At 41.2% G+C, this 17,077-nt stretch overlaps 1 protein-coding gene across 1 annotated transcript in view; it reads left to right on the top strand.

The window, feature by feature from the left end:
• The window catches only part of ADCY10 (adenylate cyclase 10), an 88,233-nt gene that overhangs the window by 14,249 nt on the left and 56,907 nt on the right, over nucleotides 1-17,077 (top strand). The window contains exons 8-15 of the mRNA XM_059903341.1: nucleotides 461-652; nucleotides 2,889-3,007; nucleotides 4,032-4,108; nucleotides 5,906-6,095; nucleotides 9,270-9,325; nucleotides 13,829-13,982; nucleotides 16,184-16,376; nucleotides 16,896-16,982. Coding sequence (XP_059759324.1) covers nucleotides 461-652; nucleotides 2,889-3,007; nucleotides 4,032-4,108; nucleotides 5,906-6,095; nucleotides 9,270-9,325; nucleotides 13,829-13,982; nucleotides 16,184-16,376; nucleotides 16,896-16,982 — 1,068 coding nt within the window. The remainder of the gene's footprint in view (nucleotides 1-460; nucleotides 653-2,888; nucleotides 3,008-4,031; nucleotides 4,109-5,905; nucleotides 6,096-9,269; nucleotides 9,326-13,828; nucleotides 13,983-16,183; nucleotides 16,377-16,895; nucleotides 16,983-17,077) is intronic.

Below are 17,077 nucleotides of genomic sequence, written 5' to 3'. Positions count from 1 at the left end.
ATGCTGATTTTATTTCATTTGAGGATAAAATAGCATAGAATATGAAAATATTCTGGAAGGTACCTTACTATGAAAATATAAGGTTGAATTACATAGCATGCTATTCTTATTCCTACATTGTAAGGGAGCCAAAAGAACAGCAGTCCTTTTTTTATTGTGATGGCTCATATTGGCATGAGGGAGATAGCAGATGGGGCAAGGGAGTGGTGTCTGGCCAAAAATGAGCAGGTGTGTAGGTTCCCATTGGAAGAGATTTTGAAAGGCCATTCCATTTCCATCTTTTTTACTTTGGGTTGCCTCTTCTGTGTTGTACCTCCCAACTTTGATAACTTCAGCTTCCCTAGAGAATCTCAAAAGGCTAGTTCTATCCCAGTGATAATTTTGGGTGTAGGGGTGATATTGGGAGGAAAGATCCACTGCCAAGGACACATGTTAAGGAAAGCTTCCCTCTAAACTGCAGATTGATGACAAACAGCTTCGGGGCTATTTGTCTGAGCTTCGCCCAGTGACGATCGTGTTTGTGAACCTGATGTTTAAGGAACAAGACAAAGCAGAAGTCATAGGCTCAGCCATCCAGGATGCCTGCGTGCACATTAATTCTGTCCTGAGGGTCTTCCGAGGCCAAATCAACAAAGTCTTCATGTTTGACAAGGTAAATTTCCCACTAAAGGTGTGGGTACCTACCAATAATTTAAGGTTAGCATTCGTGTCTATGGACATGGGGGAGAGGGAGGGAATAGACACCTTTAACCTAGAACTATCAGTCTTTATTCATAGTTATAATTACAGCTTACATGGTGGATATGGCACTCACTATGTGCCAGGCATTGTTCTCCACACTTTACATATTTTACTCATTTCTCCTCATGACTACTCTAAGAGGTAGGTACTGTTCTTATTGTCTCCAATTTACAGATGAGGAGGTTTAGGGAGAGATGAGGATACTGAGACAAGATGAGATTAAATGGGGGACTGGGATTCAAACCCAGGTAATGTACCTTCTTCGTCTGTGCTCTTAACCACTGTGTTCAACTAGCTTTTACGATACATACGTATATCTGCAACCCAGGGTATAACGCATCTCCCAGAGATTTTAGGTCAGGTTTCTAGTAACTGTCATACCCCAGAAGCTGTAACTTCCAATAACCTCCACCTGCCATATGTACACTTCCCGTTCCCCTTTCAGTTTCTTAATCAGTTGGGGTGGGTGTGGTGGTGGGTGTCACATCTAGCTCTCAGTGTTTTCAATCTGCTCTTACTCAATTCAGAGAAAAATGATGTGATAAAAATTATCACAGAAGTGCTCCTGAGAATTGACTCCCCATCTCAGGTGTTTCTGTATCTTAAGAGCAGGGCACTCAATTACTGCCCCACACTCATTCATTCACTCATTCAGTAAGCACTTATTGAGCATTTCATAGCCACTGCAAGCTAGGGCTGCAGAGATGGGTAACTCACACACGTTGTCCCAGAACCAGGCAGAAAGAACAAATTCTTTGTAGGAAAAATAAACTCTGTGCTTCTGAGGGAGTGGGGCCCTCCAGCACAGTGTGCTCTGGTACTTTCTTCCATATTCATTCATGAGTATCATCAGAAAAGAGCATAGAACCTAAGAGAACAGTCTTCAGTGTCTAACAGACACTCCAGACAGTTCCTGGAGAGACAGTTCCTGGCTCCAACGATTCCCAGCTGTGTGACCTTAGCAAGTCATTGAACTTCTCTGAGACTTAGTTTGTTCCTGAATAAAAATAGGGATATTATTTAAATGGGGATAGTATTTGCCTCAAATGATTGTTGGAAGTTTTAAAAAATATATATGTGAAGCGCTTGTTGCAATGCCTAGTTCACGTCAGCACTAAGCAGATGAGAGATGCTAGTCTCACTGCCAGCGTGAGACCTTCCCAAGCCACTAGGCAGAATTTCCAGGCAAAGCAGACCCACCAGTGGCCCCAAAGGGGCTGCCCTCTAGTCTCTTCACAGACCTGGATTCAGGGATCCCCTCGCACATCCCAACAGAACCCAGCGCCAATTAGGATTTGATTCTTGGTCAGCTTCTTTTTGGAGAGAGTTGAAGAAATGGAGGCATTTTACTGTTCTTTTGCATTTTATCAGGATATGACGTACATAGACTCAAATTTTTAACTCATTGGGCTTTATTCATTAGGCCCTTTTCTTACAGAAAACAGCGTCTGAGATCATTTTTTAAGGGACTGGTAGTAAAAATGCCAAGTTTTAGAGTTTACTCTCTGCTTGAAAGAGTTAACTTTTTGCGAGAAAAACCACTCACAGCTTAAGCCTTTATCCTTAAGAAAAATGAATAATAACAATATCTGAAAACAACTGTAGAGTTTATAAGGTATATGTGTATATATGTGTGAATATGTATACATAATATATTAATATTTTCAGTAGCCAAACCAACCTCAGCAAGTCTAGGTCATACCCATTTTCAGATTCATAAACTGAAGTTCATAGAGTGTAATTGACTTGTCCAAGTTTCTACACTTGAGAAGTGGCCTGAGAACACAGATTTTCTGATTCCAGAGCTGGTACCTTTTGCTCTGTGCTGCTTCTTGGCCTTCAACTTAGTACCTTGCAGCCCAAGACCTTGGCCACAGGAGAGAGTAGAGGAGGGTGCACACAAATAGCTCAGTACAACCCACTATCTCTGGAGCAAAATCAAGCCCCTCTCAGACTCAAGCCCTACTGTTGATGATGCACTAGAAGTTACATGAAGTTTGCTAAAAATAAAATGGGTGTGAGAGAAATCATGATGAAATTTGTTTCAGAGAGTGAAAATTGCTGCCCACCCTCCACTGGGCCATCTAGCTGGTCCAGTTTAAAGCTGACTGTCCACCAGCTGTGTTTGCTGATTCTCTCCCTCACAGGGCTGCTCCTTTCTCTGTGTCTTTGGTTTTCCCGGGGAAAAGGCACCTGATGAGGTCACTCATGCCTTGGAAAGTGCTGTGGATATATTTGACTTCTGCTCTCAGGTCCACAAGATCCAGTGAGTGTTTCCAGACCCTGATTTCGTCTGGTCCCTGACCCTGTTGTAGGATATGGGGAGATAGGACAAGTGTCAGGGAAGAGGAAGGCAGGAGAAGGCTGTCCTTGCCTGGGTGCCCTTATGTCTGCATTCATTACTCACCTAATGTACAGGTAGGGTGAGCAAACCCAGCCCTGACGCAGTCAGACGGGAGATGGTCAAGGCCAGGTGGAGAAAAGATACTCCTAAAAAGTCCAGATGTACCAGAGAGAGTCTAACTGAGTTGTCTCTCTCTACTCTGGCTTACTTTCTGGTAGAGGTCTCACTCCCAACTATGTTGGAGACCTGAGTTGATTTTTAATAACTAGGAGATAAAGTAAGTCCTTGGGTTGGAAATTTATATATTGATCTGGCCTCAAGATGATCCAGTGAGTAAAACTGTCAAGATAATGTTTACCATCCTCAACCCCGGCTGTCCAAGAGCCCAGTGCCCTCAGGCTCCCCCAGACTGAGCACCCCAGTGACCCTACTTGCGGCCCACTCTGGTCTACTCTAACAGGTACCACCCCTTGCCCTAAATATCCCACCTTCTCAGCCTCTAGTCATATGGATGCATTAGCAAAGTTAGCTTTTGATGCCACACACGGAGTTACTTCCTTTCAAAACAATGACCTTGTTCTTTCTAGCAATCACAAAAGATAGTTAAAATTGTTTACTCAAAGTCATTCTATATTGAAAGTCCATTTGGGGTGATGAGCTTATTTTCCAGAAAAATAGCTCAGATGAATACTTAAAAATAGCAGAAAAGTGAACTGAGTGATCACTTCTAAGAACTTAGTTCTCTGTCCAAAACTGCCCCTCCTTTACATCGCCAGGCCATGTACAATTGCCCTAACCTAACTACAAAGGGAAGAGAGTTATTTCTTGAAAATCCTTTCCCACCCCTCCCCCATCCCATTCATCACCTTGTCCCCACCCTCCCTGCCTTCTCTGTGCTCATTGTCTTTGCCTCTTTCCTCACAACTCTCTTTCTGCCCGGAGCCAGCACTGTTTCCATCGGCGTGGCCAGCGGGATTGTCTTCTGCGGAATCGTTGGACACTCTGTGAGGCACGAGTACACAGGTGTGCTGGGCTAACTTATCTCCATCTTCCTTTCAGCAAACACTGTGCCTTGCCACTGGGCTTGGTGGGAGGAAGGACAAAAATAAGTGAGACGTGGGCCCTGCCTTCAGAAAGTTTACAGTCTTCCAGATGGAACCAAGCCATATAGCTTTGCCTCTTGACAACTCAATGATTGCAAATATGCATTTCTGGGGCTGTGATTGAGTATAAGAAATATGCAGCCATTGGAGGGGAGCCATGGGGGACCATAAGCTCGTGGGACGATGGGCCTTTATGTTAATTTTCTGTTCACATTAAACAGTTACTCCTCTTAATTCTTGGGATAGGTTAGGACTGCTTCTTTTTTTTTTTTTAAATTAATTTATTTATTTTTGGCTGCTTTGGATCTTCGTTGTGGTGCACGGGCTTCTCATTGCGGTGGCTTCTCTTGTTGCGGAGCACAGGCTCTAGGCGCGTGGACTCAGTAGCTCTGGCTTGCGGGCTCTAGAGCACAGGCTCAGTAGTTGTGGCGCACGGGCTTAGTTGCTCCGTGGCATGTGGGATCTTCCTGCACCAGGTCTCGAACCCCTGTCCCCTGAATTGGCAGGCAGATTCTTAACCACTGCGCCACCAGGGGAGCCCCAGGACTGCTTCTTAAAAATTACGAATATTGGCATTACTGATAAATAGTACTAATCTCAAAAGGAAATAGTAAGTAGGTGTTATCTCAAGATTTCACTGCTCTTTCCTCTTCAATCCTATTACGGTTTTAAATGTTCAGAAATAATACATCTAAAATACTGAATACATGTAAAACTGAAATAGTTATGTCTGAAATGATACGACATCTGAGATTTTCTTCAAAATAATACAGGGTGGAGAGTGGATGGGAATGGGGATGGAGCGAGATTGGCCATGGGTTAATGGTTTTGGGGACTGGGTGATGGGTATATAGATTCATGATACCATGCTTTATTGTATGGTCAAATTTCCCCATAATAAACTGTTTTTAAAAAATGAATATCTTAATCAGGAATATTCAAGTTTATGTCAAAGTGCAACATTTAATACCTAATTAGTAGTATTATTAACTGAGGGCTTACTAGCAGCCCAGCACTTCTCAAAGTTCTTTATGTGTATTAACTCATTAATCTTCATAAACTACCCTCTGAGAGAGGTACTATTATCAACCCCATTTTACAGATTAGAAAACTGAGGCATGGAAGAGTTCAAGTATTTTGCCCAAGTAATTTACACATAGTAGTTAGAGGTAGAGCTGAGATCCAAACCTGCATAACCTGGTTTCAGACTCTGTGCACTAAAGTGTATTACCTCTTACAATATCCCCTAAACTAATCCTACACACACACTCCTTCCAGCCCCATTTACTCACTCTTAAAAAATTAAATGAAGGCTCATACACAGGAACATGCAGACCCAATTGAAGATCACTGTTCCAGGCCCAAGCTTGTGCTTATCTCTCTTGTAGCAGAAGACCAAGTATACCTCATCTGAGGGCCCTCAGGCCCTGTCCACCATCCCAATTAACAGAATCCTCTCCATATTCAGGGTCCTGCTATCCCTGAGCAGATCGTCCCCTTGGCCTCCCAGGTGGCTAAATGAGTTAACTCCCTATATATTCTAAAATAGCCATTGGCTGAATCTGGGTAGTTGAAGGTGAGATTGCTGTGTCATCCATGAGAGGCAAAGGGAGTAGAGGGTAACAATGCCGTTTGGGGACAGTATGCCTCAGATTACACTCAGTTCAATGGCTGTTTTCTCCCGGCTCTTTGCCTTTCTCTCTCCTTCCCATTATAGTCATTGGTCAGAAAGTCAACATAGCTGCCAGGATGATGATGTACTACCCAGGAATCGTGACCTGTGACTCCGTCACCTACAATGGCAGCAACCTACCAGCCTACTTTTTTAAAGAGCTTCCAAAGAAAGTCATGAAAGGTGTTGCAGATTCTGGACCAGTGTATCAGTGTTTGGGCCTTAATGAGAAAGTGTGAGTGTGGGGCATTAATCTTGCAGTACTTTTTAGTAAAGAAGTGGGACAATTATGATAGCAAAACGAAAGGTCACCCAGTTCAGATTCAAAGCCAGCTCATGAAATTAAAATCTATTCCTTCCCAGACCAAGGCCCAGATTTCAAATTCCTTCATCTTCCTCTATCCTGCTGATAGTATAGCACGGTGGAAGATCCCGCTCTTCCCTCAGTTCTGAGACTATGAGGGTAATTCTTCAAAGGTTGTGTAAAGAGAACAGAGAATCCCCTCATTCGAGTATCTATTTGGACCCAGATGGACCCAATCACCAAACCATTAACTACTGATCACGTCAACTGTGTGTCCAGGCATTGACAGGGATTGCTCCTCCTCTAGGTGTTTAGAGAAATACTTTCCCTCAAAGCCCAACTTGCTCTCACATTGGGGCTTAAAACCCCTCAGTATCTTCCAATCATTTTCATGATAATTTTCAAATTCCTTGCAATGACATACAAAGTAACCATCTGCCTTTCCTACCTCATCTCCTCCTGTGCCATTTCCTCTGGGTGGGGGGCCGGGGGGGGGGTGCTTCTAAGCGGATTATCCTCCCTTTCACTCATTCCATCCCCAGTCTCCTAGGAAAACCACAGTCATTTTTTTTTTAACATCTTTATTGGAGTATAATTGCTTTACAATGTTGTGTTAGTTTCTGCTGTATAACGTAGTGAATCAGCTATATGCATACCTATATCCCCATATCCCCCTCCCTCTTGCGTCTCCCTCCCACCCTCCCTATCCCACCCCTCTAGGTGGTCACAAAGCTGGAGCTGATCTCCCTGTGCTATGCAGCTGCTTCCCACTAGCTATCTATTTTACATTTGGTAGTGTATATATGTCCATGCCACTCTCTCACTTCGTCCCAGCTTACCCTCCCCACTCCCCATGTCCTCAAGTCCATTCTCTGCATCTGCGTCTTTATTCCTGTCCTGCCCCTAGGTTCATCAGAACCATTTTCTTTTTTTTTTAGATTCCATATGAAATTTGTAGTGAGGTGGATGGACCTAGAGTCTGTCATACAGAGTGAAGTAAGTCAGAAAGAGAAAAACAAATACCGTATGCTAACACAGTCAGTTTTTGAAATCCAGCTCAAGGATCTCCCCCTCTCTGAAGCTGCCTTTGGAAGCTACCCAACCCCAGCTCAGACAGTTTAGCTGTTTCCTCCTCTGTGTAACTCTATAGCACATTAGAATATTCATTACGCTCATCACAATCACAGACTCGATGTGCCTTTTCACCTCCTACACTGGGAACTTTTTGAAGATAGTGATTATTTCTTGTTCATTCTTATATCCCCAATGCATGGTAGGCATCAGTAATGACGAATAAATGAATGAACAGCATGGAAAGCTTTATATAGTAGTGCTTGGTGGATGGAAAGTGAAAAGGTATTATTCTTTATACTAGCAAGCTAGAATCTGGGTCTTAAAGGGTCAGATAACAGAATCGGGGCTATAATTGGTTCAAGGAGTTTTTATTATTCATCTTTGTATTCCCAAGGCTCAGCACTGTTCTTGGCATGTGTAGATCATCAATAAAATGCTGTTCGAATAAATGAATGAATAATAATTTTTGTGAGCCCTTATTAAATATTAGGCACTTTACCTCAATATCAACTATATTAGGTAGAAACAAACTATTATTAACTCTATTTTATAAATTTAAAAACTGAGACTCTGAGATGTTAAATGACTTGTCCATAGCCATAAATCTAGTAAACAATTGAGCCAAGGTTCAAAATGCCACAATAATGCTGCATTATAGCCAACCACAAAACCTCAGTTGTATACAACAGTAAATTTTTACTTATCTCATGAATATGTGGGGTTCAGCTGATCTTGGCGGATTTGGATGATCTTGCCTAGGCTTGTTCACATGCCTGGGGTTCAACAGGTTGTTGGCTGATCCAGGATGACCTCAGGTGGGATAACTGGGAATTTTGGCTGACATAACTGGGACAGTTTGACTCTACATGTCTCATCTTATATTGGGCTAACCCAGGCATGTAGTCATGGCAATATCAGAAGATCAAGAGAGAGCAAGCATTTTTCAAGCCTCTATGTCATGTTTGCTAACATCCCACTGGCCAAAACATTCACAAGTCTGAGCCCAGAGTGGGAGGACACTGCAAAGGTACAGTACATAGCAAAGGGCATAGGTACAAGTAGGGATGAAGACGTGGCGCCTTTAATGCAGTCAGTCTACCACAGAAACTACCTACTGCTTCTGAAACTACCAGGACTATCTGATCCCAAAGCCTGCCCTCTTTATGGTTTCTCTATACCATTTCTGCAAATAAGAGACTATAGAAATACACATACAAATATGAACAGGGCCTGGTTCCTGTCCTGAAATCTAATGGGGAAGACAACATACACAAAATGAGCTGTATATTACATAGGAAACTTTGGTATGTGCTACAACAGAGGCATAACAAGGTAGTATGATAGTATAAACAAGGGAATGAGCCATTTGTCTAAAAAGGCCCCTTCAAGAGATGATATTATGCAGTGGGCAAGCATATACCCCTGGCCTAGTTTTAGATACTGACTCTGTCACTATCCTCTGTCACCACTAGCCATGGGATCTTGTTCAAGTTAAATTCTCTGTACCTCAATTTTCTCATTTGTAAAATGGACATAATAATAATAATACCTTCTTAATAAGGTTTTTGTCAGGAGTAAAGAAAATGATACATGTACAGCACTTGAAACTGCCAGGCACATAGCATGTGTTCCACAAAGGTGAACGATCATTGTTTGAGCAACTGGTAGAATCTTTCCATGCTGTGAGACAATATAACACATCTAACTTTATTGGGTCCCATACTGAGTGTCTGGTTTCCCTAGAAAAGGGTCAGTTCTACCAATGCAGACTCAACAAGCATTTTTTGAACAACGTACCAGGTGCTGTGGTAAAGGCAGCTACCTAAATTGTTTGGAGACTCTATTACCAGGTAAGAACTTCTCCTTTCCCTTCCTTTTGGCATCTGCACCCCTTGATAGACCCCTTGATAACAGGGGATAGATTCCTGTTAGAGACTGAAAAGGAGGCTTTCTGGGAACTAAGAACTAGTCCCTCTGGCTCTCAGTATTTCCCTGTTTTGATGCTAACATCTTTTCTTTCCTTCTCTTCAGCATGTTTGGGATGGCATACCTCATCTGCAACAGAAATGAGGGTTACCCTTTGCTAGGTAGGTAGTGAGCCTTGATTCTTAAACCTCTTTATTGAACTATAACAAAACATACAGAAATGTACACCAATGATAAGTCTTCAGCTTAATGAATTATCACAAAATGAATGTATAATCACCATCCAGGCCAAGAAATAGAAAAATAACAGTACTCTGGAAACCCTCACATGCTTTATCCCTCTCCCTTTACCCAAAGATTTCTAACACCCTAAATTACTTAGGCCTGTTCTTAAAATTTATATGAATGAAATCATATATTGTGTAATTACGTAAGCCTTCTTTAAATCAACATTACGTTATGAAATTCATCCATATTGTTGGATGTAGCTATAATTCATCCATTTTCATTGCTGTGTAGTACAGTTGGCCCTCTGTATCTGCAGGGTGTGCATCCATGGATTCAAACAACCACAAATCAAAAAAAAAAATTTTTTTTTTAAATTTATTTATTTTTGGCTGCGTCGGCTCTTTGTTGTTGCGCACGGGCTTTCTCTAGTTGCGGTGAGCGAGGGCTACTCTTCCTTGTGGTGGACGGGCTTCTCATTGCGGTGGCTTCTGTTGTTGCGGAGCACAGGCTCTAGGCACGTGGGCTTCAGTAGTTGTGTCACACAGGCTCAGTAGTTGTGGTGCACGGGCTTAGTTGCTCTGCGGCATGTGGGATCTTCCCGGACCAGGGCTCAAATCTGTGTCCCCTGCATTAGCAGGTGGATTCTTAACCACTGCGCCACCAGGGAAGCCCAAAGAAAATTTTTTTTAATTCCAGAAAATTCCCAAAAGCAAAACTTGAATTTGCTGCACACCGGCAACTATTTACATAGCATTTACATTGTATTTGCTATTATAATTAATCTAGAGATGAGTTAAAGTATACAGGAGGATGTGTTTAGGTTATATGCAAATACAACACCATTTTATATAAGGGACTTGAGCATCCTCAGATTTTGATATCCCCGGGGGTCCTGGAACCAATCTCCTGTGGATACAGAGGGATGACTATATTCCCTTTTATAAATATATAACAATGTATTCATTCTGCTTTTGTACAACATTTGAGTTGTTTCCATTTTGGGTTCTTATGAATAATACTGCCATAAAGATTTCTGTACAAGTCTTATGGTGAACATATGTATGCATTTCTGCTGTTGAGTATATATATAGGAGTGATACTGTTGGGGCAAAGGGTACAATTTTGGTAGATAGTTTTCTCAGTCTTTATAATTTAAATAATTCTGTTGGGTTTATAGTGGTATCTCACCATGGTTTCCATCTGTATTTCCCTGATGTGGTTGAGCACCTTTTCCAAATATTTATTGGCCATTTGGAAATCATCTTTTATAAAGTGTCTGTACAAATCTTTTGTCTATTTTTCAATTGGATTGTATTTTTTTATAGATCTGTTGGAATTATTTATATATTCTGAAAATGGGTCTATTTGTTTTTACTGTATGTAACTTTTCCCATTCTGTGCTTGCCTTTTTACTCTATTATGTATTTACTCTATTTATATGTATTTACTCTATTATTTATTTACTCTATTTACTCTATTTATATGTATTTATTATGTATTTAATGAACACAATTTTTTATTTTAATGAAATCCAATTTATCAATCTTTGTCTTTATAATTAGTGCTTTTGTATACTGCTTGAGAAATCTTTCCTCACCCAAAAGTCATGAAGATATTTTTCTAGATTCTCTTCCAGAAATTTTGTTTTACCTTTTACATTTAGAGCTATGATCCCTCTGGCAGTGATGTTTTTGTGATTCTTGGTGAGAGGAACCCTATCATAAGAAAGCTAACTCAAGACTATACAGGGAAGTAGACATAAAATGAGGTAGAGAAGAGACCCACATGAAGATTGGCCTGTGGATTCTGAAGGCAGCCATTTCAAGTAACACTTGTAATTTCCTTCTGTTAGACGTGAACATCCCTAAAAGTATCATTATAAATTAAATCTCGGTCATAACTGTGTTAGGGCAATTGAGAAGAGGTTCTGTCCCACACGTTGGGGGAATATTAGGACAGAATCTTGATGTCAGCAGAGCATAAAAGAAGGCAACAGTTCCAGAACTTCAAAGAGCACTTGAGCCAGCAGCAATGCCTAACTTTCAGTGCATTCAGGTAGTTTTCAGAGTCTGCAAGCACATCACTTCTTATAAGTCCAGATCCCCAAACTCTTGAAGGCTAGAAAGGAGAAGGAATGCCCACTCTCACCCTCCTTCGAGGCCTAACTTTTCATCCTAGGATATGCTTGTTGTGATAATGACTGACAGTAAATGGAAGTCCTAACACCCTTTCTACAAAATTGAGGACTCAGTATGACAGACATATTAGAATACATTGCTACAATATGCATATATTTCTCAGTCTGGTCTAGTTGCCTTTGTTTGTTTGTTTTCTGTGTGTGTGGTTTTTTTTTTTTAATTTTTTTAAAATTAATTAATTAATTTATTTATGGCTGTGTTGGGTCTTCGTTTCTGTGCAAGGGCTTTCTCTAGTTGCAGCAAGTGGGGGCCACTCTTCATCTTGGTGCGCGGGCCTCTCACTATCGCGGCCTCTCTTGTTGCGGAGCACAGGCTCCAGACGCGCAGGCTCATTCATTGTGGCTCACGGGCCTAGTTGCTCCACGGCATGTGGGACCTTCCCAGACCAGGGCTCGAACCCGTGTCCCCTGCATTGGCAGGCAGATTCTCAACCACTGCCCCACCAGGGAAGCCCTGTGTGTGTGTTTTGTTTTGTTTTCTTTTTCGGCTGCTGCTGAGCGGCTTGTGAGACCTTAGTTCCCTGAACAGGGATCAAACCCAGGCCCTCAGCATTGAAAGCGCAGAGTCCTAACCACTGGACTGCCAGGGAATTCTCTCTACTTGCCTTTTTGCCCTGATTTCACCAGTATAAGGTAAAGATCAGGCTCACATATCTTTCCTTAAAGCTATAACCAAAAACAGACTGTCAGAGGTTAGGCGTATGGGAAATACCCTTCTTTTACAAGAGCGCCTGTAAATGAAATTGTATATGCTAACTGATAACAAAACTAAGATGAACAAAAAGTGTTCTTTTAGGGTCAAAAATGCATACAACAGTCTCAGATATTAGGGCCTTGTTCAAATAGAAACAAGGTATGCATACTTCAAGGCAAGTTGAGTTAACCTCATTTTAGAATCCAACTAAAAAGACAATCAGTAAGTTCTTACCTGTATGTGTTCTATACAAATAGAACATAAAACAGCTAGAAGATTCTGCTCTGCAGCCTTCTGGGCCTTATCTTCTAAGTTCCTGTGTAAGCTTTAGGCCAAAGAACAATACTACACATCTCACAAAATTGAAATTCAAATGTGTTTTCAGAAAGGACATGTTTCACCTAAAAGAAGCAATATGGTCTGCAGAGTAATTCTCACGAAATCTTACCCAGAAATTTACATTACCAAATAAACACTTAGCTTCTTCGTATAAAACATCTAAACTTAGAGTAGTGGTCTTGGTTTTCAATAGACTTTAGCTAACATCTAGGTATGTATTTACTCTATCAATGGAAAACAGAATGGGCCCTCCACAGTGATCTGTCCAGCAAAGAAGGAAGAGTCAACCCTGATTTGGTCTCCAGCTCTTTTGACAGAAATTACCGTTCTGCCAACTCCTTCCTATCCACCCAGGTTTCAAAGACTGTAGGCTGAGTTTCAGATTTCAGTCAGGGCATCCTGTTACACATATTTAAAAACACATAAGAAAAATAAGAGTGATAGTGTTGTAACCCAAGAGGACTTTTATTTTCTTCTTTTCCTTTTTTAAGTTTTCTATATTTTCTACAGTGAGCATGCATTAGTTTTATAATAAGGAAAAAAACCTATAATTTACTTTTACTAGGAATTTAGGTTGTTCTTATGATAGAATTAATCTACATATGAGTTTTTTAAAGCAAATTGAATTTTTTAATCACTGTTAATACTTTTAGTAGCCCTGAGATAAGTATAATTTCTCATTTACAAAGAGCAAGTTTCCTTCACAGAATCAGAAATAAAAAAATTTTATCCATATTTTTCAACATGGGAACCTTAACTTTAATAAGTTGATTTCCTAATGTAATAATCTATAGTTACTTCTAGTGTGTTACAGAAAAAGGAAAAGAAAACAAGCATTAGGGTCAGATAGCTCTGGTTTAATTCCTGGTTGTATAATTTAAGCAAATCTCAGTTTTCTACACTAAAATTAAATGGACATCATAATGAGCATTATAAGAATCCTTTCCCTCACAGCTTGTGGGAATCAAAAAAAACCAAACCAAAACAAAACAAAACGAAACTGTAAAACCACACTGTTAACTGGAAAGTTCTAGAGAAAGATTTTTAAAAATTTTAAAGTGCACAGGACCTCAAGAAACTCCATGAACAATGCCATGGAAATTCCAAGGGTATTCTTAGAAGCTGTATCACTATGTGCTTTTTTATGTTTCTAGACTATTTTATGTTGATTGGGTTTGCTCCCTTTTTAAAAAATGAAAATAACAGGACGCGATAAGGAGATCAAATACTTCATGTGTACTATGAAGGAATTTTTGATATCTAACTGCAGCCGAGTCCTGATGTACGAAGGATTATCGGGATATGGAAAAAGCCAGATACTAGTGGAAATTGAGTACCTGGCCCAAGGTGAGAACCACAGGTGAGTGTCTTGCAATGACCATTTTTTTGTGAATCCAGAGAATCCTGACATCCTTAAGAGTTTCCTTTGTTTCAATGTTCCTCTCCTTTATATAAGTTGCCTTATGTAAACTATCCACAATCTATCAGTTATTATTGGGTGTCATGCCCCTTGTGCTAGATAAATAATTAATGATAAACATATCTAACTGAGAAAATGGAAGATGGGTTGACCCCTGGAGATCCTGATTTAATGCCAGGACAGGCTTGGACATTGATATTTTTAAGTTTCCTAATGCACAGTTTGAGAACAACTGGTATAAATGTTGAGGATAGATTGGGTTTGCAGAACAAATATGTAAGTTTATCCATGTGGCCGACAGGGAATCACTAGTTCAAACCACTGAGCCCTGAGAGTATGGTTAGAGAATGAAAGGCCTCTGGATTTTCCTTCGGAAGGCAGAGCTGATGTACTTACCTCATGCTGTTGGTCTCTTTTCGTATAAGGAATGTCATGAGGGCTCTCTTTGGGACAACCCATCTCATGGAGGTGGATGGTATGGTATTCAATAACAGTGATGATGACCAAGACAATGGTAATGGTGTCTCACATCCTTTCACCATCTAACCTAAAGGCTTTAAGGGGAACATTCTGATTAATCTTATTTTTAACTGTGTTTCTACTCTTTTTTAATGTCAGGCCTGAGAAAGACTAGTTTTAAAATACCTTTAACATTGCTGAGGGGATAATTCAAAATAACCAGAAGACACTCATTTATTCCATCACTTACTGAGTACCTGCTATGTTCCAGGAACTAAGTGCTGTGTTAGTTTGCTAGAGCTACCATGACAAAGCACCACAAGCTAGGTGGCTTAAGCAACAAAAGTATATTGTCTCAGTGTACAAGAGGGTAGAAGTCCAAGATCCAGGTGTCGTAAAGTTGGTTCCTTCCATCAGCTGTGAGGGACAATCTGTTCTGTGCCTCTTTCCTAGCTTCTGGTGGCTTGCTGGCAGTCATTGGTGTTCATTGGCTTGTAGAAGCATCACCCCAGTCTCTGCCTCCATCTTCACATGATGTTCTCCATGTGTGCTGTCTGTGCCCAAAAATGTCCCTCTTCTTTTTTTTTTCCCACTGCGTGGCTTGCGGGATCTTAGTTCCCTGACCAGGGATTGAACCTGGGCCACACCAGTGAAAGCACGGAGTCCTAAACACTGGACCGCCAGGGAATCCCCGAAATTTCCCCTTCCTATAAAGAGACAGTCATATTGGATTAGGGGCCCACCCTATTCCAGTATGGCCTCATCTTAACTTACCTACTTAACATCTGCAATGACCCTATTCCCAAATAAGGTCACATTGTGAGGGCTAAGACTTCAGCATATGAATTGGTGGGGCGGGAGGGGTGCATAAATCAATCCATAACAAGTTGCAAAGCCTTGAAGACGAATAATATCTGATCCCTACCCTCAAGGAGTTCTCGCAAAAGAGAAGGAAAGAGAGATGACAGTAAAAATAGAATGTGGTGAGGACACTGATAGAAGCACGCAATAGAGTACTGTAAAAGCTACGAGAAAGAGCGGTATGTCATCCAACCTGAGGGCATCAGGGAAGATTTCCAGGAGGTTACTCCTGAGCTGAGATTTATAAATGAACAGGAAATGAGGGATTAGGAGGGACTGTGAGAAGTGATAACACTCCAGGCCGAGGGAAGCAAAGGCATAAACAGAAGGAACAGTTGGATGTGCAGGGAACACTCACCGGTTTGTTGCTGGTGGAGGGTAGACTGCTGGGCAGAGAGTGGCAAGAAATGACAATGAGGCCTTGGAAAGGCTTATATGTCACATGAAGGAGTCTAGACTTAGCCTAGACTTGCATCTATCTAGGTGCTTCAGGCTTCCATAAAGGTGATGCATTCAGAGAGTCTTGGTGCTAGACAGGGGTAGTAGTATGCTGTTAGGGAGTATAGGTGAGAATGTGAGGGCCTGAAGCCAGGCATTGGTGGTAGGACTAGAGAAGAGGGGATAGCTAGGATACATTTACAGAGCTTAGAAACATAGTGGAATAAGGGAGGGTATCTGAAGCACAAATAAAGAACAGCTTCCAGATAGCTTGGGAAATCTGTCATTACAACTGAATATGAAGAGTCAGGGCTTTCCTTCAACCTTTACTGTTTTCAGAAAATATATTTTAAAACTCTGATTCTTGACTTTCTTATAAACAGGACTATTGCTATTGCGTTGACTAAGATCAGCTTCCATCAAAATTTTTATACCATCCAGATACTCATGGCCAATGTACTAGGTCTGGATACTTGCAAACATTATAAAGAACGACAGACCAACCTTCAAAATAAAGTCAAGTCACTGCTGGATGAAAAGTTCCATTGTCTTCTTAATGACATTTTCCATGTGCAGGTAACTAGCTAATGTTAGACTCCTGTGAGAAATAGTGAAGGGGTTGATGTGACCACTCTTCCCTGATGCTTTATGACTTTTCATCTCCTTGGCCTTTATTATCCTCTTCTTTTCTCATCTGGAGCATCCAGGTGGTAAGGAAATGGCTCCCAATCCTTGAATGAGCCACCTTCCTGAGATATATTGGTACCAGACTCAAGAAAACCCAAATAGCCACCTGCTGATTCATTTCTTTTCTCACCTTCCCATCATAGCTATACTGTACTAGCTAGTCCAGGGCACGAAATCACTCTGCTCCCACAGGTGACTGCCAATGCAAAGACAAGAATGTGCCTTGTTCTTTCCTGTATCTATTAGATTCAATGGCATAGAGTATTAGAGCTGGAAGGGATGTTATGGATTATCTAACACATGAGGATTTTAAGGCACAGAACAGTAAAGTGAATTGCCAGAGTCATACAACTAGTAGTTCCCTCTGCTATTTGCCCATACTCAATATTCTCATAATTCTTTATACAGTTCCCTATTTCACGAGAGGTTTCCAGGATGAGCACCATGAGAAAGCAGAAGCAGTTGGAAGCGTTGTTTATGAAGATCTTGGAGCAAGTAAGAGCGTCTATGGGTCAAATAATGGGGAGGGGGAAATGGGGCATCTCACCACAAAGCCAGGTGGCCTCAAGGGTTTAGACTCCAATGGCAAG

The sequence above is a fragment of the Balaenoptera ricei genome, chromosome 1 (genome assembly GCF_028023285.1).
Source record: "Balaenoptera ricei isolate mBalRic1 chromosome 1, mBalRic1.hap2, whole genome shotgun sequence".
NCBI lineage: Eukaryota > Metazoa > Chordata > Mammalia > Artiodactyla > Balaenopteridae > Balaenoptera > Balaenoptera ricei.
The sequence above is the reverse complement of the archived record's forward strand: the minus strand, read 5'-3'. Positions and strand labels throughout refer to the sequence as shown.